Source organism: Carassius carassius, chromosome 45 (genome assembly GCF_963082965.1).
Source record: "Carassius carassius chromosome 45, fCarCar2.1, whole genome shotgun sequence".
Classification (NCBI taxonomy): Eukaryota; Metazoa; Chordata; class Actinopteri; order Cypriniformes; family Cyprinidae; genus Carassius; species Carassius carassius.
The window spans coordinates 5,365,449-5,389,874 of record NC_081799.1 but is presented as its reverse complement, the minus strand read 5'-3'; the positions used below and the strand labels follow the sequence as shown (position 1 = coordinate 5,389,874).

Genomic DNA, 24,426 nt, shown 5'->3' with positions numbered 1-24,426 from the left:
AATGAACCAAGAGAAAACATTACCGTCTCCAGCCGCGAGAGGGCGCTCTGTGATGCTCAGTGCTCCTGTGGTTTACACTGAGCAGCATAGAGCGCCCTCTAGCGGCTGTAGACAGTAATGTTTTCTCTTGGTTCTTGGTTCTAAATGAATGCGACTTAAAGTCCAGTGGGACTTATATATGTTTTTTTCCTCATCATGACATATTTTTGGACTGATGCGACTTATACTCAGGTGCGACTTATAGTCCGAAAAATGCGGTAGTATTTAGATTCAGTTCCAGTATTTTCTGTCATTTCAGTTTCAAATTTACACTAATTGTGTTTGTCATGTTTATTTTTTTTTTTAAATCAGTTTTGTAATGTTAATTTTTTTTTTCTTTTATTGTCTAACTTTTTTTAAAGACCAGCTTTATTTCTAGATATTTTGCCTTAAAATGCTACCTAAATAGGCAGTCCCTATGTTTTAAGAGCTAGCACAATTTATTTGCACGTGTGGAGGTACTTTTTATATAATTTAATATTTAATTTTATTGCATATCCACATTTTTCTCAGTAGGAATAATTTCAAAATATATGTTGACCTCCAATAGAGGCGTCAGTATTAATTTCTTAATTATCTTCTGTAACAGCAGATAAACACAAAGTATATCGATTGATAGCATGCCAGTTGAAGGCTGTAAGAAGAACAAAGTCTGTGAGATCAGCAAGAGTGTCTGACCAGGTGGCATTCAGTCTGTTCAGACACGTCTAGCATGTTGAACAGGATTTAGCTTCATCACTCAAGGCTGTTGGAGACCACAGCTATCTGCAATTTATTCATAATTCACACTTGATATAATAAACAACTCTGCATTTCACATTGAATAATTGAATCAGGATGTTGGAGGCCTCTTTTATGGATTCATACATTTAGGTGGAGAAACAGGATAAACAGTCATGGCACATTATTCAGACTGCAAAGGGAAAAATACCAGCCAGTCACCCTAACTAGTGGAACTTCTCAGCACTGAAATCCTGCTTTTACTCTCATTGAATTGTTTGTTTTATGGACATTTCTGCACGCCGGTGCAAATTGGGAATTATTAGATAGCTTCAGCCTTTCCAAACAAGTAAACAGCTTTGTGGATAAGAAATGTAAAAAACTTGAATTGAATAAAAGCTCTAAAAGCATACCTTGAATTCAGCTTGCCTTATTATTCAGCAAATCCTATTCATCACAGAAAGAACCACATTTCAGTTAAAGCAAAAATAGTCAATTGATGATGGACTAAACCCAAGATCTGCAAGCATACTAATCGTTTACTCACCCTCATGTCGTTCAAAACTTGGTTTTTATTTTATTTTATTTTTCCCTGTGGGGTATGAAATTAGTTATTTATTTAAATGGGTGCCAGGGCTGTCCAGCTCCAGAAAGAAGTGTATGTATTTATTGCATATGACTTCTGAAGCCATATGATAGTGTGAGAAACCATCTGAAATTTTAAGTTGTTATTTCCTAAAAATCTTTTAGAATCCTTTGAATTCTGGTTGAGATTCACTGTATTTACTGCTCTTTATTTTTTATTTAGGGCAAACGTCTGATCTTCTTTGCTTTTAATATTAGCAAGAAGATAGCAGACTCTACTCTGTTTTGATGCACTGTTGTCACCACTAATGAGGGAACCCGAATTAGTAGTGCTTCAGCCTCCATTTTAATTGGTGGTTATGAGAAGGAAGGACGTGTTTTTGTGCATGTGTGTTTTTCCTTCAAATTGTAGAAAGAAAAAAAATCAGGGCTAGTTTTCATATGGGGAAGCTGCTAGAAGGAACTGTGAGCCAGTAACATCAATATTTTGAATCAAAAGTTGTGGCACAGTGGTTTTGGATGTTTGTTTCACACACTGAGTTCAGAAAAAGGACATTTTTTGTGTGGCTCCAAAACAAATGACGGTATCATCATCATATAGATTTTTAATAGCTGTAAACACAATAAAGCGACACTGGCATTAATTCAGGCAGGTGTCATATATTTAAGCAAAAGTTTGAACTGTTCGGAGGACAAGGATATTTTTCCTAAAAGTCAGATGAGGTTGCCATGTATGTTATTCTATATATTCTGAACACTATAATACATAAATAAGGTACTGTGTAGAGACGATAGTGATAATGTTAATGTTCATATATAAGTAAAATTAAATTAGATTTATGCATTTAGAAGACGCTTTTATCCAAAGCGACTTACAGTGCATTCAGGCTATCAATGTTTACATATCATGTGTTCCCGGGGAAACGAACCCCCAACCTTGCGCTTGATAGCGCAGTGCTCTACCAATTGAGCTACAGGAACACTATATATATATTAGTGGTGGGCATAGATACATTGTTTAATCTAGATTAATCTCACTGTAATCTTGGAATTAATCTAGATTAAAATGGCTCATTTGAACTCTGCCGAAGGCATTCAGAATATGTATGCTACCCAATTAAAATAATGACTAAAAGTAAGTCTTTGAGAAGGGGTTTCTCAAGCTATGTGGTGCATTAGACTAGGGGCTCATCTATGGAGCCAAAAGAGTCTCAATAAAGATAAATGCACACACTACATTCACATATGCACACAAAGGATTCAGACATGCACACACATAATTCATAAATACCCACACAGGATACACAAATGCGCACAAAATTCACAAATGCACACACACAATTTAAAAAGCACAGAAGATTCACAAATGCATACAAAATTCAGAAATGCAAACAAAATTCAGAAATACACACACAATTCAGAAATGCAAACAACATTTACAAATGCGCTCAAGATTCACAAATGCACAGGACAAGATTCAGAAATGTATTTCTGATGCACACACACATATATCTTGATTTACAAACTGCTCGCGGTCTGTGAACTTCACTGCATTTGTGTGTGAATTTTGAGACTCCCCTGACTTGGCTCACACACAAATGCCTTTTTTTTTAAAAAGGAATGATCTGCAACCAATCAGATATCTCCCTTGTTTTAGCCAATCACAAGAATGCGTGGGGGATTGCTTACTTATAAGCCAATCAGCGAACGACTCACTTTCCTCAGCGAACAACTCACTTTCCTCATGCAGCGAACGACTCACTTTCCTCAGCGAACGATTCACTTTCCTCACGTAGCGAACGACTCACTTTCCTCAGCGAACGACTCACTTACCTCACGCAGCCGGCGACCCACTTTGCGCAGCCGGACATCCACTTTGCGCAGCAGGAGACTCACTTTCCGCAGCCGGAGAGTCACTTTCCACTCACCGCGAACGACTCACGCAGCGAACGATTCACTTTCCTCACGAGTCATGCAGCGAACGACTCACTTTCCTCTCGCAGCGAACGACTCATTTTCCTCACACAGCGAACGATTCACTTTCCTCACGCATTACGCAGCGAACGACTCACTTTCCTCACGCAGCGATCAACTCACTTTCCTAAGCGAACGACTCACTTTCCTCACGCAGCCGGAGACCCACTTTTCGCAGTCGGAGAGTCACTTTCCTCTCACAGCGGACCACTGACTCTCTCTTCATGTAGGGACCGAATATTATAATTAAAGTGACTTCTATATTGCATCCAAAAGAATATTTAGATATATTTAAATATTCAAAAAGGTGTCATTTTTTTTTACTTTCATTAAAATATTTCAATAAAATGAAATAATCGCCTATTGCAAATTTATGAATCCATGGTTAACTTTTTTTCTGCAGTCACTGGGCTATATGTATTGAGACATTTTTAAATTTATATTTTGTAAAAAATAATAAAAAATAAACCTGAATTGTAATCTAAACATCTGTATTTTCATACAATTTCATAAATAAGTAGGCTATAATATGCTGCACCACAGGCATATCGCGCTGTGTGAATGCGTTCATGTGATTGGCTTATAAGTAAACAATCCCCCACGTGGAGTGCGTTCTTGTGATTGGCTAAAACAAGGAAGATATCTGATTGGTTGCAGATCATTCCCTGTTTAAAAAAAGGTTTGTGTGTCGAGCCAAGTCAGAGGAGTCTCAAAATTCACACACAAATACTGTGAAGTTCACAGACCGCAAGCAGTTTGTAAATCAAGATATATGTGTGTGTGCATCAGAAATACATTTCTGAATCTTGTCCTGTGCATTTGTGAATCTTGAGTGCATTTGTAAATGTTGTTTGCATTTCTGAATTGTGTGTGTATTTCTGAATTTTGTGTGCATTTCTGAATTTTGTATGCATTTGTGAATCTTCTGTGCTTTTTAAATTGTGTGTGTGCATTTGTAAATTTTGTGCGCATTTGTGTATCCTGTGTTTGTATACATGAATCATGTGTGTGCATGTATGAATCCTGTGTGTGCATATGTGAATGTAGTGTGTGCATTTATCTTTATTGAGACTCTTTTGGCTCCATACTCATCTCCTGTTTCCAAAATGCATCTCACACTGCTTGAGAAAGCTGTAAACTAATTCCACATTGCACAAGGTGCAAACAACCTTACACCTGTTTCACACATAATCCGTCTGCAGTGCGTATGCGTTGCATATTTTTTTACGCACCCATGTTAACTGATTCTAGTTGCGTTCCAGGAGCGTTGGGTCTACAGCAGAGCAGCGATCGTTTACGTACCGAGTAGCGGAGTGCAAACGCATCCTGTGTGAAAGCACATCGAGACTGCATACGCTCTGCAGACGGATTATGTGTGAAACAGGCGTGAGTCTTGTTGAGGTTTCCATTGGGAAGCTTCTTTAAAAAAAAAAATCCCTGAAGCAAACCCGGCGGGATCTTAGCTGCATCCATGTTAGGACGTCACGTTAGATGTGGTAATTTCACAGTAGGCATACACACAGGTGAGAAAAGACTCGTTCTCGCCCCCTACAGATTCGGCTAGGTATACATCAACGCTAAAATATCAAGGTGAAAGTCATCATAGCTCGCATAGTATAGACCCAGCTCCCAACCCAACTTTGAGAATAGATTAACGTCTATATTTTTTTTTTATCGCCCGATAAGAGTCTCACGCTAATGCAGCACATTAACGCAGATAACGGCCCACCACTAATATATATATATATATATATATATATATATATATATACTTATAATGACTAATAATGCGATCAATTTGCAGTATCTTTTAATTGATTTTTATTGATATTTGATTTGACTTGGGTTCCTGAGTGCATAGCCTTTAATTGGGTGTTTCATTAATATTCAGCAATATTCATGAATCTTAATAATGTTACAGGAAGGTCTTGTTCAAAGCAAGGCATACGAATGACCCAGATTCCATGCAACATTCACAATTTTATGAAGAAAGATGACATCACTGTAATTGTTAAATAAAAGTGGAATGTCTTATTGAGCTCTGATCACCAAACTTGATATTGTTGGCCATTGTGCCAAGTGTTTTTACACGTTCAGGCCGTTTACAATAAGTACAGTATTGGAGAATCTGAGCCTTACATTATTTTCACTGGCACAGGACGAAAATGGCCTGAAGCCAGCGATCTCTACATACTTTCACACTGCATTGAAGTAACGAACCCCTGAGAGCCCAGAGCCAAATGTAAGCCAGCAAAATCAACAAAATGGAGGAGAAATCCAAGAATGCCCAGAAAGAGATGTGTGAGCATGTGAGTGCTAGGAAGAGGGACCTGATCCAAACCCAGTTACATCCAGCCAGCATGAGACAGTGGAGAAAATGTCAGCAAAGGAAATGAACAGCCGTTTCTCCGGAGCAGTCAGGATGAATCTGATTTAACTTGCATGATATGCTTTTCATTCATTACATGGGGATAAGAGCGGGGGATCTGGGATTGGGCAGATAGCCAAACCGCTGGTTCTCACAGCCATTTTATAACTTAATATGCACCATGAAACCTTACGAGAGATGTCTCGCATGCCACTGGCATCCGAACTTTCGCTGGCCTTCTTACTGTACACTGGCTGGGTTTTTAATTCCGGTTTTAGCTGAGGCCCAGTGCTGCGGTTTGCTCTGCTCAGCGTATTCAGCTTTGATGTATCCGCAGACACTTATAAGACAGATGAATGCCAAGTCAGTTTGATCAGGCAGAATCATGCAACCAGTCATTTTTGACTTTTTTGAAGGGTTTCGAGAATGTCCTCCATCGGGACGGCAAGCATTTTTTTGCTCTTTCTGATGTGTTGCTGAAAATGAAACACGTAGTAAACTTAATGATCCGTCGCATGCTGCGTCTGAATGTATTAATGGGATTGCTAAACTTTCATTTCTTTGCAAAAATCAGTCAATAAAGGTCTTGACATCATTCTTGTGGTCAGTGTGAATTTAAACTTGACCCTATTACTTTCTTAATAAGTGTTCTTGGTCTTATTTTGCACCATTTGCCACAAAGCGTTGTTTCACAAAATTAACGTTTGTCTTTGTAAGATCGGTCCAACTCTGAAATGGCAGCTATTTAGCCATTGTTTCATATTATGGACAAAAACACATGTAGACATTTTTCTTTTTTTTACATTTATATATCTATTTTGTATCTGTAATGTATGATTATGTATAATACTAGATTTATGTATCTATTATGTATCATGACTGGGAGATTTGGATAGAGAGTTACATCCTAATGGATAGAGAGTAGGAATTGTAACCCGAAGGTCGCAGGTTCGAGTCTCAGGTCCGGTAGGGATTGTAGGTGAGGGGAGTGAATAACCTGTGCTCTCTCTACCTTCAATACCATGACTGAAGTGAGACCCTTGAGCAAGGCACTACACCCCCAACTGTTCCCTGGGCGCCGCAGCATTGGCTTCCCACTGCTCCGGGTGTGTGTTCATGGTGTGTGTGTTTGTTCACTACTCACTGCTGTGTGTGTGTGCACTTGAATGGGTTAAATGCAGAGCACAAATTCCAAGTATTGGACACCATATTGGCCACACGTCACGTCCTTTCCTTTCTTTCTTTCCTTTTTTTGTTTTTAGTTAGTTTTGTTTGAAATGAGGGTGAGAACATAAGTATGATTTTTAATTTGTGTATGACATTTTGTGTGAATAGTAACATTAAAGACAGGGTTACAGCAATAATAGTATATATTTATATATAATAGTATATAATTATATAGTTATAGGATTTAAGCATTTGAGGGTGACATGAACTTTTAAATCTACATATTTTGTGAGTTAGCTTATTTCCCTGCAGGTAGAAGTTCATATATGACTATTTCCCTTGAACTTCATTTTCATCCTCCTCACAATCTATTGCTTTCATTCCTGGTTTCATTCAGGTGTGTAACAACGTTTTTTCACCATCCAATCCATTCGTCATGGAATAAAATCCCACTCGACTTTTTTATTTTCTCAATAATATTCAGTTCCATTTGGAAATACGTCACATTATGGATGAAAATTGGGTTGGGAATATGTTCTTCAAAGTATTTAATTAAATTGAATCTAGAAATGGTTATTCTGTTAATATTGTCTGACTTTAGTTCAGTATGTGTGCTCACAGCTGTGGTTTGCTCTCCAGGGGCCCCGACAGGAAGTCATCTACAGGAAGACATGAGCCACTGGCAGCTTCATGCTCACTATTATCCTCCTCTACTGCGATCCGCAACCATCCGCAAGTTCATGGTTGGATATGAGATGCTAGCTAATGAACAGAGGGATCTTACACCTGAACAGGTATGCTTTCTTTTAAACATAAAAAACAAAAACAGCAGTCACAAAAACATATTTTCGTCTTTGCAATTGTTTTTAGCCAGTTTTGGTAAAACAGATCCTATTTCACCGCAAACACACACACAAAAAAAATTGGTAACACATTAGTATAGGGGCTAGTTCTCACTATTAACTAGTTGCTTATTAGCTGTGATGGTAATGAATGTGATAGGAAGCAAAAGCAGTGTGAACATATATTTATTGACGACAAATACGGTGAACACAAACTCCGTGAAGACAATGATGAACTCCGTGGGTGATGATGTTATCTCTCGGCTGGGTGGCGCAGTGGCTTGATGGCTGGTGATGACGTGGCGTGAATCTCCCGTGATGAATACAATCCAGTGACGATCAACGGCGAAATAAACAATCCAACACGAACAAGACCAAGACAACCCAACAAGACAGTCCAACATCCGGAACAACTATCAGACAAGGAAGGAGAGAATGAGGTGAGTATATGTAGCTGACGGTAATGTGAGACACCTGGTGCGGGGACTGATTAGCAGCTGATTCCAATGAGCATGATGTAACCACATGAAAGACACCAAATCACAGGACCTGAGAACACAGCCGATCCATGCACCGTGACAGTACCCCCTCTCTTAGGAACGTCCCCTGACGTTCCCAGCCTCCTGTACCTGTTGATTGAAATCATCAATAAGAGAGTGATCCAATATATCTCTAGCAGGAACCCAACTTCTCTCCTCCGGACCGTAACCTTCCCAGTCCACCAAGTACTGGAATCCGCGTCCCCTTCGTCTAGAGTCCAGAATACGATTGACCGAATAGGTTGGTTCCCCGTCTACGAGCCGCGGCGGTGGGGGAACCGGGGCAGGCGGATTAATACGAGCAAAAAATACAGGTTTAATTTTTGATACATGAAACACGGGATGAATCCTCCTGTACGCTGGAGGAAGATTGAGGCGGACTGCCACCGGACTAATGATCTTGGTGACAGAAAACGGGCCAATAAATTTGGGAGCAAGTTTATTAGCAATGGATCGGAGAGGAATGTTCTTGGAAGAAAGCCACACTTTGGAACCAACGACGTATACGGGAGGCCTCGACCGGTGGCGATCGGCTTTGGCCTTGGTGCGCGCTCCCGCCTGGACCAGAGTCTCACGGGCTCTGGTCCATGTGCGACGGCACCTCTGGACGAAGGCGTGAGCGGAAGGGACCGCGACTTCGGATTCCAGACTGGGAAAAATAGGTGGCTGGTACCCTATACTACATTCAAATGGGGACAGGCCCGTGGCAGACACTGGTAAGGAATTGTGTGCGTACTCCACCATCGACAGCTGCTGACACCAGGAGGAAGGATTTCGAGCGACCATACATCGTAGTGTTCTCTCCAAATCTTGGTTGGCTCTCTCTGTTTGCCAATTGCTTTGAGGATGGAACCCCGAAGAGAGACTAACAGTGGCCCCCAGAAGTTTACAAAACTCTCGCCAAAATTTGGACACAAACTGGGGTCCTCTGTCAGAGACCACGTCTATCGGGAGGCCATGTAACCGAAAGACGTGATCAATGACTGTTACCGCTGTCTCCTTGGCTGAAGGTAATTTGGGCAAGGGGATGAAATGAACCGCCGTCGAGAACCGGTCCACCACGGTCAAAACTACCGTGTTACCCAGAGAGGGTGGGAGGGCGGTGACAAAATCTAGCGCAATGTGGGACCAGGGTCTCGAAGGGATTGGCAGCGGTTGTAGGAGCCCATCTGGGGGTCTGTTAGAAGTCTTACCAGTGGCACAAACTGAGCAAGCCAAAACAAAACTGCGAACATCACGAGCCATGAGTGGCCACCAAAATCTTTGCTTGACCAAATGTAAGGTGCGACTTACCCCTGGAAGACATGCCACATTGGAACAATGACCCCATTGGATAACTTCGGACCGAAGACTTTCTGGCACAAACAAACGGTTAGGTGGGCAACCGGCCGGAGGCGTTACCCCATGTAAGGTTGTCTTTACCTTCGATTCGACCTCCCAACTGAGAGTAGAAACAATAAGTGTCTCAGAAAAAATACTCTCGGGAGTGGACGGGCGATCGGAGCGGTCAAAAATTCGAGATAAAGAATCGGGTTTGATGTTTTTGGAACCCGGGCGGTACGAAAGTGTAAAATCAAAACGTCCGAAAAAAAGTGCCCACCTAGCCTGCCTAGAGTTTAGTCTTTTGGCAGTTCTGATGTATTCTAGATTCTTATGATCGGTCCAAACCATGAAGGGTACCCCTGACCCCTCCAACCAATGACGCCATTCCTCCAATGCCAGCTTGACTGCCAACAGCTCTCTGTTACCAATATCGTAATTTGACTCTGCTGGCGACAAACGATGAGAGAAAAACGCGCAGGGATGCATCTTGTCGTCCGAGGGTGAGCGCTGTGAAAGCACCGCACCTACCCCCACCTCTGACGCGTCGACCTCTACCACGAACTGACGTGATGGATCAGGGGTAACAAGGATGGGGGCCGAAACAAAGCGGCGTTTGAGGTTGGCAAACGCAGCTTCCGCTGCGTCTGACCACCTGAACGCCGTTCTGGGAGAGGTCAAGGCAGTCAGAGGCGTGGCTAGTTGGCTGTAATTGCGATTAAAACGCCGGTAAAAATTGGCGAACCCCAGAAACCTTTGTAGGGCCTTACGGGAATCTGGACTTGGCCAATCTACCACAGCCTTGATCTTCTCGGGATCCATGCGCATACCCTCGGCTGACACGATGTACCCTAGAAAAGGAACAGACTGTGCATGAAAGTCGCATTTCTCCGCCTTGACAAAAAGCCCATTCTCTAACAGCCTCTGAAGCACTCGTCTGACGTGTTGAACATGTTCCTGGAGAGAAGAAGAAAAAATCAATATGTCGTCCAGGTAGACATATATGAACTGATCGACCATATCTCTCAACACATCATTAACGAGTGCCTGAAAGACACCTGGGGAGTTGGACAAGCCGAAGGGCATGACCAAGTACTCAAAGTGCCCCCTGGGGGTATTAAAGGCAGTCTTCCATTCATCTCCCCTCCTGATGCGAACCAAATGATAGGCGTTTCTTAAGTCCAATTTAGTGAAGATCGATGCTCCCTGCAACCTCTCGAAGGCTGAAGATATCAACGGCAAAGGATAAGTATTCTTTATCGTGATATTATTCAGCCCTCGGTAATCAATACAAGGTCGCAGAGATCCATCTTTCTTCCCCACAAAAAAGAACCCCGCCCCCGCTGGAGAAGAGGAGGATCGAATGAACCCGGCTGCTAGAGAATCAGAAATGTATTTCTCCATAGCCTCTCTCTCAGGAATAGAAAGTGAGTATAACTTGCCCTTAGGCGGAGACGTACCTGGCAGTAATTCTATAGCACAGTCATAGGGACGATGAGGAGGGAGAGAAGCAGCCCGAGACTTACTGAACACTTCCTTCAGGTCGAGGTACTCCGCGGGCACGTTACACAGATCCGCCGCCTTCTCCTGCAACACAGACTCAGATACAGACGGACAGGCAGACACAAGACAAGACTCATGACATTTAATGCTCAACTCAGACACCGATTTCAGCTGCCAATCAATCCGGGGGTTGTGTTTGATGAGCCAGGGATGTCCTAAGACCACGGGTGCGTGGGATGAGTCCAGGATGTAAAAGGAGATGCTCTCACGGTGGTTACCAGATACCGTGAGAGTGATGGGTTCCGTGATGGTGGTGATGGTGGGAAGCGTCTGACCATTGAGTGCGTGGACTGCAATAGAACTGGTGAGGGGAGGAGGGGAACATGATTTTGATGCGCAAAAGTAGAATCCATAAAGTTACCTTCAGCCCCTGAATCCAAAAGTGCAGTGCAGTGCAGGTCCAGACGATGCCATCTAAGCCTGACCGGGAGGAGCGTGGAGGTAGATCTGAACGAGGACTTGATAGCGGAGATCCCACCCGACAGTAGCCCCTTCCTTACTGCCGGGCTGGCCCTTTTACCGGGCAGCTAAAGGCGAAATGTCCCGCCGCCCCGCAGTACAGGCAAAGGCCGTGAGATCTCCGCCTCTCCCTCTCCTCCCGAGTCAACCGAGCTCGACCCACCTGCATGGGCTCGTGATCCTGGAATGGGCCGACCGCGTCGTTGCCACTGGCTCGAACTGGAGGTCCCTCCCCAGGGGGAAACCGAGCGGTTAAACACCACCGCTCGGTTCGGGAGAGTCGAGCGTCTACCCGTAGTGCCAGATCGATGAGGCCGTTGAGATCAGCGGGTAGATCCAGGGCGTAGATCTCACGTTGAACACGGTCAGCCAGCCCATGCAGGAACATGTCCCACTGCGACTCCTCGTTCCATCGGCACTCCGCCGCCAGGGTGCGAAACTCGATAGAAAAGTCTGAGATTGATCTCTCCCCCTGTTTGTGATCCGTCCAACGCCGCGCGGCCTCTCTTCCAGTGGCCGCGCGGTCAAACACCCGCTTCATCTCGGCGGAGAGCGCCGAGAACGAGGCACAACACGGATCTTGGTTCTCCCATACCGCCGTGCCCCACAGTGCCGCCTTCCCCGTTAACAGTGTGAGCGCGAACGCCACTTTGCTTACCTCACTGGTAAACGTGCGAGGTTGCAATGAAAAGTGCATGGAGCATCTAGTGAGGAAAGCCCGGCAGAAGTTTGGCTCACCGCTGTAAAGCTCTGGTGGGGGAAGGCGGGGTTCGGGTGACTGGGCAGCCCCGGATGGTTCCTGGTGGGCGGGCGGCATGGGTGGTGGGGTTGGCGCAGTGGGTTGTTGCCAGTTCTGCATCCGCTGGGTGAGCTCAGATACCTGCGCCACAAGAGCTCGGATCGCTGTTCCCGTATCCGCCGAGCTCTTCTCCTGGGTCTCCAGCCGAGAGATGCAGGAACGTAAAGCCTCCTCAGCCGTGAGTGGGGTGGAGCCTGCTGCTTCCATAAGTGGTCTGATAGTTCTGTGATGGTAATGAATGTGATAGGAAGCAAAAGCAGTGTGAACATATATTTATTGACGACAAATACGGTGAACACAAACTCCGTGAAGACAATGATGAACTCCGTGGGTGATGATGTTATCTCTCGGCTGGGTGGCGCAGTGGCTTGATGGCTGGTGATGACGTGGCGTGAATCTCCCGTGATGTATACAATCCAGTGACGATCAACGGCGAAATAAACAATCCAACACGAACAAGACCAAGACAACCCAACAAGACAGTCCAACATCCGGAACAACTATCAGACAAGGAAGGAGGGAATGAGGTGAGTATATGTAGCTGACGGTAATGTGAGACACCTGGTGCGGGGACTGATTAGCAGCTGATTCCAATGAGCATGATGTAACCACATGAAAGACACCAAATCACAGGACCTGAGAACACAGCCGATCCATGCACCGTGACATTAGCATGCCTATTGTTAACATATTGGCTGTTTATTTGTACATATAAAGCAGATATTCTGCATGACCGTATTTTGCATCCCTAATCCCACACAATACCTAAACTTAACAAATACGTTATTAACTATTAATATGCAGAAAATTGAGAGTTTACTGAAGCAAAATTCGTAGTTAATGGTTTGTTAATAGCAAGAATTGGACCTTAAAATAAAGTGTGACCATATTTATAATAATTTTCTTATTTTTAATAATCATAACAATAATAATATAATATAACATTATACTTATTTTCTTTGTATTTTAACTACTTTTAGCAAGCTATTGGGTCACTGTAAATGTGTATTTAGGTCTACTCACTTGATATGAAACAAAACGACTGAGTGGTGTCTAATTTGGTCATCAAATTTGACAGTATCGTTCGGATCACAGGTTTTAGTTTACAGGCTGGATTTGGGCTTGAGCTTATACCTCTATAGTGTATTCTTCTCCTGACTCAGGAGTGTTTTTATCTATCTTTCCACTACATTTAGAGTTTCCACTAAGCTTTAGCTACCCAATTATTCCTAGTTCAACACGCAAGTTGTAGATAACCTCCCTCTTTATACTGGGATTTCATGACCTAACATTACTCTGCCCCGTTTCTTCAAAACCACAGGTTAGACATGCCTTCAGAAGCAGCTTTCCTGACATCCGCTGCTGTCAGATTTTAAAATAATTGGCTAGTGAAGTGACTTTTGTTGTTTTTTCTGCCAGCAGTCCTAAAGCACTGTTATAATGTCACGCTTAACAGTTTGTGACTCTTCCAGCGGTTCTGAGCTACTGTCCTCAGTATCATTGGGAGTTAGTTTAATCCTCAATGACTCATATTTCCAGCACTTCCGCACCCACCTCACCTGCTTCATTAATGTGTCCAGTCATGTGGGACTTTCTTCCTCCGTCTAAGTGTTTCTGTCAGGCACACCCAGGCCAGGGTGACCCTGCTCGGTTTGATGCTGTGAAGCGAGGGAAGGGCAGCCGAGCAGAAACCGAGTCCCCTATTTTCCAGTCTCCTTTTTCTCGTCTTGGCCGCTGAAGGGTTCAGCGCGTTACGCTCTTGATTGATGCCCATCTGGATGTATTGATTGATAGCTTGATCAAATTACGACTTTCCATTTGGAAGATGTCAGGACACTGGCCGTCAACACTGATCCGTCACGCTGTGACTCCGTCTGTCGCTGGGACTCGGGCCCAATCAGCGGCCCCCTCCCGACAGTGATCTGAGCCCTTTTCACACTCCTCGCAAACCCATTTCCCCTCAGCTTGTCCACCTGAATGTGAAATTTATCAGCGGGCAGTGAGCGTTATCAGCCCTAAACCAGGACATCTGTTTTTCTCCGAGCTAAACGAGTGAGAATGGTTTGGACTGCGATAAATTGGGCTTGGTTATCTGTCGACCTGACCTCTGTCTGCTGAGCCGGGTTGCCATTGGTGGCGAGTTCAAGGCCAAGTTAGCGTTTGAGCACACCTAAGTGACCAGACCCCATTTTACAATCCAGTGGAGGTACAGTTTGTCTCAATTATTAGTCCTAGCTCTATTGTGATTCAGTAGTATTTGTGATATATTTTACCTCATAAAACTATATCAATATTGTTACTCCAAGTTCTGCATTAGTTTTTTTGGGAGAAAGAGATTCCAGTCAATGAGATGATGAAATGATGTTGTGGAAGTACTTTTCCTTACTGTTTTTATTTGGCTATCATCCAAACCGAGGTAAGAATATAACTGGTTCCTCAAGTTGGCTGGCTGCTCAGAGAAACCCTAGTGTCTTTGACAATGAAACTGTAGCTTCCTTCTGAAGTATCAGACATTGATTTGGAAGTGCTCTATTACTGACAGACATAGATCAATTTTAGCTTGAGCCACTGATGAAATAATATGCTTTGGAATGTCAGTAACACCAATTCTCACCAAAAACTAGTTGCTTATTAGCATGCATATTACTAGCATATATGCTGTTTTAGTATCATTAGGCACATATTAATAGATTATTCTGCATGACCATATTTTGGATATTTTAGACCCTTATTCCTACCCCATAAACTTAACAACTACCTTACTAACTATTAATAAGCATCAAATTAGGAGCTTACTGAGGCAAAAGTAGTAGTTAATAGTTAGCTAATAGTGAAAATTGGACCCCAAACTAAAGTGTTACCTGCAGACTCAGTAGAATATATATAGTGTGTTATATTTTTTTATTATTTGTAGGTGCAAATATTTGTATTTCCATGAAAATTTATGTGCAATATTATGATCAACCGGTAAATCAACCATCCTCAGACTTTCTGGTAGGTTGTAAATTACAGTGCAATCAATCAAAAAAATTTAAAGGAATAGTCTTCCAAATACAAAGTTTTTGTGTTTTTTTACTATTTGCTCTAAACTCGTATGGTTTTCTTTCTTCTGTATAACACTTAAACATTATTTACCATTCAAATGAACCTGTTCTTTACACAAAGCAATTATGTGTGTATATAACTATAAATGCAGTGTTATTTTAGTTATTTTATTTTAGTCACTTTGTTAATATTTTGAATTAGCTTTTATTTTTATATTTCGGTTTTCTATTTAATTTCAGTTTAAGTTTCAATGCTTTTTTAATATCTCTATTTAGCTTTAATTTATATCTCTTTCAGTTTTAGTCATTTTAGTACATCAACTTAAATGTTTTATTTGAGTACATTGCCAAAACAACAGTTCTAATTTTAATTGATTTATTTTTCTTCGAATATTTATATTTACATTTATTTCAGCTTTATTTTAAATAATTATATAATAGCTTATCTACTTTTGTGTTTAATGAAAGAAAACATGTCATGTGAGTTTGCAGCGGTAATTTAATGATGGCGGTATTCTGTTTTTTTTGGTTCAGTCATATAGTCTCATTAGGGCAGATTTCACCACTGCTGTCAAAACCCACTCATGTATGCCACCACTCACTATATGGCCATAATTCCAACTGGTTCCTAGCATGCATAAGCACATATTCATATGCCGGTTATTGCCAAGCATTACGTGACTCGTAGCAGGGACGCTAAGGGTAATGCAATGGGCGCTTTTTTATCTCCGGCGCTCAAACGTCATGAGTGAACGGTTTTCGTTTGGAATATCGTGCTGAACCTCTGGGGTGATTTAATGTGCTGTAACATTTATTACGGCTTTATGAATGCGGCACTCCCATGGCGAGCCCAGCTGCCAGTGTTTATGAGACTGACCTCTCACTCAACGGCGGCAGCAGCCTCCATCAGCCCGTGCCGCAGCGGCGGCTGAGGAGGAATTAAAGAGTGTTGTGGCTGAGAGATTGGATCAGGAAGTGACACAGCCGCTAGGACGTTTAATCACACCCCTGCAGGGACAGGAGAGAGTGGGCGACTGGTGGCTCCTCTGCTGTGAGCGCTAGACATGAATGCAGAGTCTGCCGTCGCTGGAGGGTCTGGGTCACGCTGTGTGTTTTTCAGAATGTGCTTTCACAGCAGTCTGCCTTTTTGCTATTTATTTATTTTTCAAATTTATGTCTCTATCCCAGCAAATTGTGTGGATGTTTATTTGGTCCAAGCGCTTCTGGAGAACTTTGTAAGGAAGACTGGAGCTAGTTTTCACACTTTTTACTCCAGGAAATATTTCTCAGCACAGGTTTATTAAAGAAGGTCTTTGAAGTTTCTGTGTAGGCACATACTGTATCTGAAGATCTACAAAAAGCTGTCGCCATTATTCAACCGTTATTTCCTACAGCTCATTAAATATGTTGACATTGTTTTGGGCCATTTTGTCACAATGGAACCATATAGTATAGATTTTAGCGCAAAAAATAAATGAATAAATGAAATAAAATACTATTTCTAAATATAGTAATAGATTGTGTTAGGTAATTTTAGTTTATTTTTTAAAGTTTACATTTAATGCATTTTAGGATCATTCAATGAATTCAGTACTTTAAAATGATATTTTTAAGTACTTTTTTCATTTTATATTTTAAACTGAATTAACGTTTAGGATTGGAATCAAGTTTTATCCGATTGATTGATTGTTGATTAATTGAAAGACAAAAATATTACTTTTCTTCAGTAGGAATGTATTAAATTGATCAAAAGTGACAGTGAAGACATTTGTAGTATAACAAATACAATTATATTTCAAATTAATGTTCTTTTGAGATTTCTATTCATCAAAGAATCCTACAATTAATGAATCAGTCGATCAGTAGATAGATAGATAGATAGTACATTGTAATGATATTTCACAATATTGCTTTATTTTTGATAAACTAAATACAGCATTGTTGAGCAGAAGATGTAATGTACTGTATGTGTTGTTTTGAATTGTTCACTCATTCAGAATCTTTTCTGTCTTTTTCTCCCCCTTTTACTCATTTTTGCAGGCTGCAGAGCAGTTAAGGAAGCTCGGAGAGGAACATTATAAGATGAAAAAAACTGAAGGTGATGGAGGGATGGAGAACTAAAAGAGTGTGACCTGTTGGCCACCCTTTGTGTCCAACGGCCAGATAATGAGAACATAAAACTGAGAAACAGATGGAGCTGTAAGATGACTCATCTGTTTTAGTGCAAAGAGTTTAAAATTTTAACTAACTTCCTTTTGAAACACTTTTTTGTCTTATCATTCAAGTTAGAATTTAAAACTAACTCCCAAGTTTTTTTCAGGACCCTAAAAGCCAAATCATGTGAGCTGGTAATTGCTTAGTTGAGAGCCAATTTGATTGCCAATAATTTTCAGAAAAGTTTGAAATGATAAGTTGTAATCTTTGCTTGTGTGCTTTAAAATTTTTTTTTTAAATAAAGTTCTTCCTTTTTGGCTAAATTAATTTGGCAAAGGAAACATTGAAAACATAAATTTTTTTCTTTTCTTTTCTTTTTTAATGTGCTTGGAAACTGCTGGAAAAGATTTCAACAAGTGAAAAAAATGTTAAATTGAAGAAACTCTGGCGATGCTCTAGCAACGATACAGAATTCATAACTGAACATACTCTAGAAATTGCATAGTCGAACCCAAACTCTCTTACAACTACCATACATGTATGTCTACTCAAAACACCAGAAACCATGTGTCAACATATTAACAACTATTCAAAACATCCCAGAAATGCTCTCAAAACAACTCAGAACACCCTAGCAACTAAAGTACCAGAATACCCTAGAAACCATTCACTATATTCCCTAGCAAACCACTGTAAACACTGTGTCAGCTGCCTAGCAACATCTTAGAAACCACTCTAACAATACCTTAACATCCTAACCACCACCTAAAAACACCATATAAACATCATCTATAGCAACCTAGACACAGCCTAGCATCAACCTACAACTTACTTTAGCAACTGTCTAATAACTCCCAGATAACACTGCCTAGAAACACTCTCAGATAACACTGCCTGAAACCATCCTAACAACCAATGAACACCCTAGCAACCATCTACTGTAACACCACCTTAAAACATCTCAGCCACCACTTAAATCCACGGTATAAATCACCTATAACAACCTAGAAATTACCTAGCAACCACTTTCAACCACAACCACTACACACAAAACACCATATATCAACACCTTAGCACTGATTTAGGGCACTCTAGCAAATGCCTTGAAACACAGCAACAACCCAGAACACCAAAGCAACTACAGTTCCAGAAAATCCTAGCAGCCATCTAAGAACACTAGCAACCATCCAGTGCATCATAGCACTGTATCAACTGCCTAGCAGCACACTTAATACTGCCCCACCAATCACAGAACACACAAGCAACTGTCTGTCAACACCTTACAATATCTTAGCCACCACATAAATTCACAATATAAACCATATAGCCTATAACAATCTAGACATGACATAGCAACAACATACAACTTAGCAACTGTCTAAAACACTCTAGAAACCATATATTAACAACCAACTTAAAACCACACAGAACAAATTCCTAGAAACACTCAGAACACCTTAGCAAATACAGTAGCAGAATATTCTATCCATCTAAAAAAACAATACAGTACATCATAGCAACCACCTAGAACACTGTAACAACTGCCTAGCAACACTCTAGCAACAACCTACTCTAAAGTCTTAGAAAATCTTTTTCAGTATAAACCACCTTGCTTATACTGTAACAACCTAGAAATGACTTAGAAATAACCTACACCTTAGCAACTGTCTAACAACTCCCAGGAAACTACCAAAACACCCTAGAAACCATTAAACAACACCTTAGCAACAACCCAGAACAGCCAAACAACTACAGTACCACCAGAATTTTCTAGCAACCATCTTAGAACACTAGAAGACATCCAGTACAACCAACACTGTATCAACTGCCTGCAAACACCCTAGAAACCACTGTAACCATCACAGGACACCCTAGCAACCATCTAAAACATTCTAAAAAATACATGCCATGCCTAACAGCATGTGACATGACATACAGCCAAGTATGGTAACCCATACCAGTATTCATGCTCTGCATTTAACCCATCCAAAGCGCACACACACAGCAGTGAACACACACACACAATGAACACACACACACAGCAGTGAACATCATTTATGCTGTGGCGCCCGGGGAGCAGTTGGGGGTTCAGTGCCTTGCTCAAGGGCACCTCAGTCATGGTATTGCCAGCCCAAGACTCGAACCCACAACCCTAGGGTTAGGAGTTAAACTCTCTAACCGCTAAGCCATGACTTCCCCACGAATGACATACTGTAGCTACCACCTACAACATACTGTAGCAACTGTCAAACAACTTCCAGGCAACTACCAAAAACACACTGGAATTCATATATAAACACCTTAGCAACAACTAAGAACATCCAATCAACTACAGTACCAGAAAATCCTAACAACTGTCTATGAACACTAACAGTCATCCAATACAACTCAATAGAACACTGTATCAGCTGCTAGCAAACACCCTAGAAACTATACTAACAACCACAAAACAGCCTTAGCAACCATATAATATCGCCTTAAAAACTCTAAAAAAAAGAAATGCCTGTGCCTAACAGCCTAGAAATGACCCAGCTGCCACATGGGGGCAGCTGTGGCCTAATGGTTAGAGCGTTGGATTTGTAACCCGATGGTCGTGGGTTCAAGTCTCAGTACCGGCAGGAATTGTGGTTATGGGAAGTGACTGACCAGCGCTCTCTTTCACCCTCAATACCACAACTGAAGTGAGACCCCTGAGCAAAGCACTGAGTCTCTAACTCTTCCCTGGGCGCTGTACACTCTAAGCTCTTGGATGGGTTAAATGCAGAGCACCATACTTGGCTACATGTCACTCACTCACATAGATTAATCAAGATGACAAGTTTTGCACAGACAAGCATTTCTTCTGAGAACATAAAATCCAGTTAAATTTTCCTTTATTCATTATTAGCAGGACCTTTCTCCGGGTATACTGGCAATTTCCAACTTGGCTTTCTGTAGCCGGTAAAACGGAAAATGTAATTGACGGCCTCGGGGCAGCTCGCTTAATGAGAGAAATGTGTTCAGCGGATCAGTTTTCCTTTTCCTGCGCTGCACCTGCTGGGCCGCAGTTCCGTTTACGCCGGCGTGCAAATGGCTGACATTGAGAGGCGAAACGTTTTTCTTGTCAAGTCAATTTACAGTGGCATAACAGAAGGTCTCTCTCCCACGCCAGGTGCTCCATCATTCTCTCTGTCAGGGATTCTCAGTGTACTTAAGAACGTGAGCAGGCCCAGTCTGTCTGTGGCGCCATCCATCTGTTCAGGTGTCTGTTGTCATAGAGAACGAGGGGTTGCAATTGTTCAGAGCAGACGCCGGGGATGGATGAGCTCTTCAACATGCTGCGGTGAAATCATAAAGAAAACCCCATAAATTTGGGTTCATTGTGCTTTTGTTGTCATAACACTGCAAAGGAAGTTCACAGAAACCTGCCCCCTTCACTTTGGCTGCATTTACACTGCAAAGTCTAATGCACAGATCCCACATTCTGATATTATTTTCCCGCCATCTGTTTACGTTCACTTACATAGCCATAACAGACTGTGTTTACATTAATACCCAGTCAGAGCGTGCAATGATGCACTGCCCAAATTGATCTGCACTGTGCTTTCACTGCTTCACAAAATCAATTCTTTCAGTGCTGTCCAGTGGGCTCATGTAAATACTGGTGTGTGCTGTTTGGTTTAGTAAAGTACTGCAGTTTTGTCGTTCCTTTGGACCATAAATCGATCAAAGGCATTTTTTTTTCAATCCACATCAAATGGAACATACATACAATAATTGATATAATATCTGAAGATATTTAATTACATAGGGAAAAAAAGGGAAGCTGTTTTGTTAAACTATTATAAATATTAAAAAAATATGACAATAACATGCAAATACATGCAGAATTATTTTTGCAAGCAAATATTCAACACAAATGTTAAATAAAATATTTGGAAAATGGTTTTCAAAAATAAAAAAAAAGTTATGTGTACACATACACCCATTATACACTATATATTGTTATTGAAAAAGGTCAGTTATGCACTTTTTTATTTATTTATTATTAATGCTATTTTTTAAATGCGTTAAATAGTATATATATATTTAATACAATAATATATATATATATATATATATATATATATATATATATATATATATATAATAAAAGACTATTATGATTTTTTGTTATTTTATTTTAAATGCAAAGCTGAATTTTCAGCATCATTTCCCATTCTCTTTAGTGTCACATGATCCTTTGGACGTCAGTCAAAAATGCTCCCTGTGGAAATAAAAGGTCAGGTCAGTCAATCACAATGTATTCTGGGATACAGTTATTAGTGCAGTGTGCTTTGCCATATACTGCCATTTTGTTAAATGTCGCAAGCATACAGAAAATCTGCATAATACGCAAACTATATATACCTAATACTGCTGAACAAGATTTGGTATGTACAACCCGAATTCCGGAAAAGTTGGGACGTTTTTTAAATTTTAATAAAATGAAAATTAAGACTTTCAAATCACATGAGCCAATATTTTATTCACAATAGAACATAGATAACATAGCAAATGTTTAAACTGAGAAAGTTTACAATTTTATGCACAAAATGAGCTCATTTCAATTTTGATTTCTGCTACAGGTCTCAAAATAGTTGGGACGGGGCATGTTTACCATGGTGTAGCATCTCCTTTTCTTTTCAAAACAGTTTGAAGACGTCTGGGCTTTGAGGCTATGAGTTGCTGGAGTTTTGCTGTTGGAATTTGGTCCCATTCTTGCCTTATATAGATTTCCAGCTGCTGAAGAGTTCGTGGTCGTCTTTGATGTATTTTTCGTTTAATGATGCGCCAAATGTTCTCTATAGGTGAAAGATCTGGACTGCAGGCAGGCCAGGTTAGCACCCGGACTCTTCTACGACGAAGCCATGCTGTTGTTATAGCTGCAGTATGTGGTTTTACATTGTCCTGCTGAAATAAACAAGGCCTTCCCTGAAATAGACGTTGTTTGGAGGGAAGCATATGTTGCTCTAAAACCTTTATATACCTTTCAGCATTCACAGAGCCTTCCAAAACATGCAAGCTGCCCATACCGTATGCACTTATACACCCCCATACCATCAGAGATGCTGGCCTTTGAACTGAACGCTGATAACATGCTGGAAGGTCTCCCTCCTCTTTAGCCCGGAGGACACGGCGTCCGTGATTTCCAACAAGAATGTCAAATTTGGACTCGTCTGACCATAAAACACTATTCCACTTTGAAATAGTCCATTTTAAATGAGCCTTGGCCCACAGGACACGACGGCGCTTCTGGACCATGTTCACATATGGCTTTCTTTTTGCATGATAGAGCTTTAGTTGGCATCTGCTGATGGCACGGCGGATTGTGTTTACCGACAGTGGTTTCTGAAAGTATTCCTGGGCCCATTTAGTAATGTCATTGACACAATCATGCCGATGAGTGATGCAGTGTCGTCTGAGAGCCCGAAGACCACGGGCATCCAATAAAGGTCTCCGGCCTTGTCCCTTACACACAGAGATTTCTCCAGTTTCTCTGAATCTTTTGATGATGTTATGCACTGTAGATGATGAGATTTGCAAAGCCTTTGCAATTTGACGTTGAGGAACATTGTTTTTAAAGTTTTCCACAATTTTTTTACGCAGTCTTTCACAGATTGGAGAGCCTCTGCCCATCTTTACTTCTGAGAGACTCTGCTTCTCTAAGACAAAGCTTTTATAGCTAATCATGTTACAGACCTGATATCAATTAACTTAATTAATCACTAGATGTTCTCCCAGCTGAATCTTTTCAAAACTGCTTGCTTTTTTAGCCATTTGTTGCCCCCGTGCCAACTTTTTTGAGACCTGTAGCAGGCATTAAATTTTAAATGAGCTAATTAAGTGGATAAAAGTGTAAAATTTCTCAGTTTAAACATTTGCTACGTTATCTATGTTCTATTGTGAATAAAATATTGGCTCATGTGATTTGAAATTCCTTTAGTTTTCATTTTATTAAAATTTAAAAAACGTCCCAACTTTTCCGGAATTCGGGTTGTATTTTTTGTTTGTATGTATATATATATATATATATATATATATATATATATATATATATATAAATTGGCTATTCAGACAAAACCCAACTCTGTCGAGGAGTGGCTACACCCACTGCTAAACCTCATTGGTAATTTTGTTACATCGCAGCATGAATGATTTTTTTTTCAGTGAGGACAAAAAATGAAAACAAACATCTGGCAAAGACTCTGAATCAGACAGCCTTTCATTTGTATAGTTTTCCTATGTTACAGGTTTATATATTTTTTTTACTGTTTTTTTTTTTTCTCTAAGTGCTCAAATGTTTTCAAAGGCTGTACACTGAAGAAAAAATTTCATATGGCTGCTTCTGGAAAAACAACTTTTGTCATCTGTCATTTTTGTTCCCGTACAGTTTCAATCTCTTCACATTTTATAGAACTTGTGAACAAGCTGCAACTTCTGTACGTGAAATATCCACACAGAATAAGCAACAATGGCTCGCTTGCTGTCCAGCGAAGGTCATTTTTCCTCGACTCTAAGATTGGGTCCTTGTGCTGTCATCCGTTAACTGAGCATTCCCTCCCTTGAGCTTCATCACTCCAGCCTCACTGTCTTTTCCAGGCTCACAATCCTGAGCTTCTTCAAACCCTTCTTACATTAAAAAACCCTGATGGTTGGCTGCTCGCCCGAGTTTGCCAATTGATACTGTTCGATCACTCCGATTGTCATAAGAGCCAGTTGTTGCCAGCCGCCCACTCTGAAGTTTGTGGCAAACTCCTCACACACATCACGACAACAGCCCCTTGAGGCTGTTCATTTATCTTCAGCACAGTTTATAGGTTGTGAATGCCAT

General features: G+C 41.1%; 1 protein-coding gene across 1 annotated transcript in view; it reads left to right on the top strand.

The window, feature by feature from the left end:
- galt (galactose-1-phosphate uridylyltransferase) overlaps positions 1-17,900 on the top strand; it is a 151,365-nt gene extending 133,465 nt beyond the window's left edge. The window contains exons 10-11 of the mRNA XM_059538673.1: positions 7,493-7,647; positions 17,460-17,900. Coding sequence (XP_059394656.1) covers positions 7,493-7,647; positions 17,460-17,540 — 236 coding nt within the window. The 3' untranslated portion in view covers positions 17,541-17,900. The remainder of the gene's footprint in view (positions 1-7,492; positions 7,648-17,459) is intronic.
- The last annotated feature ends 6,526 nt before the right edge of the window (positions 17,901-24,426 follow it).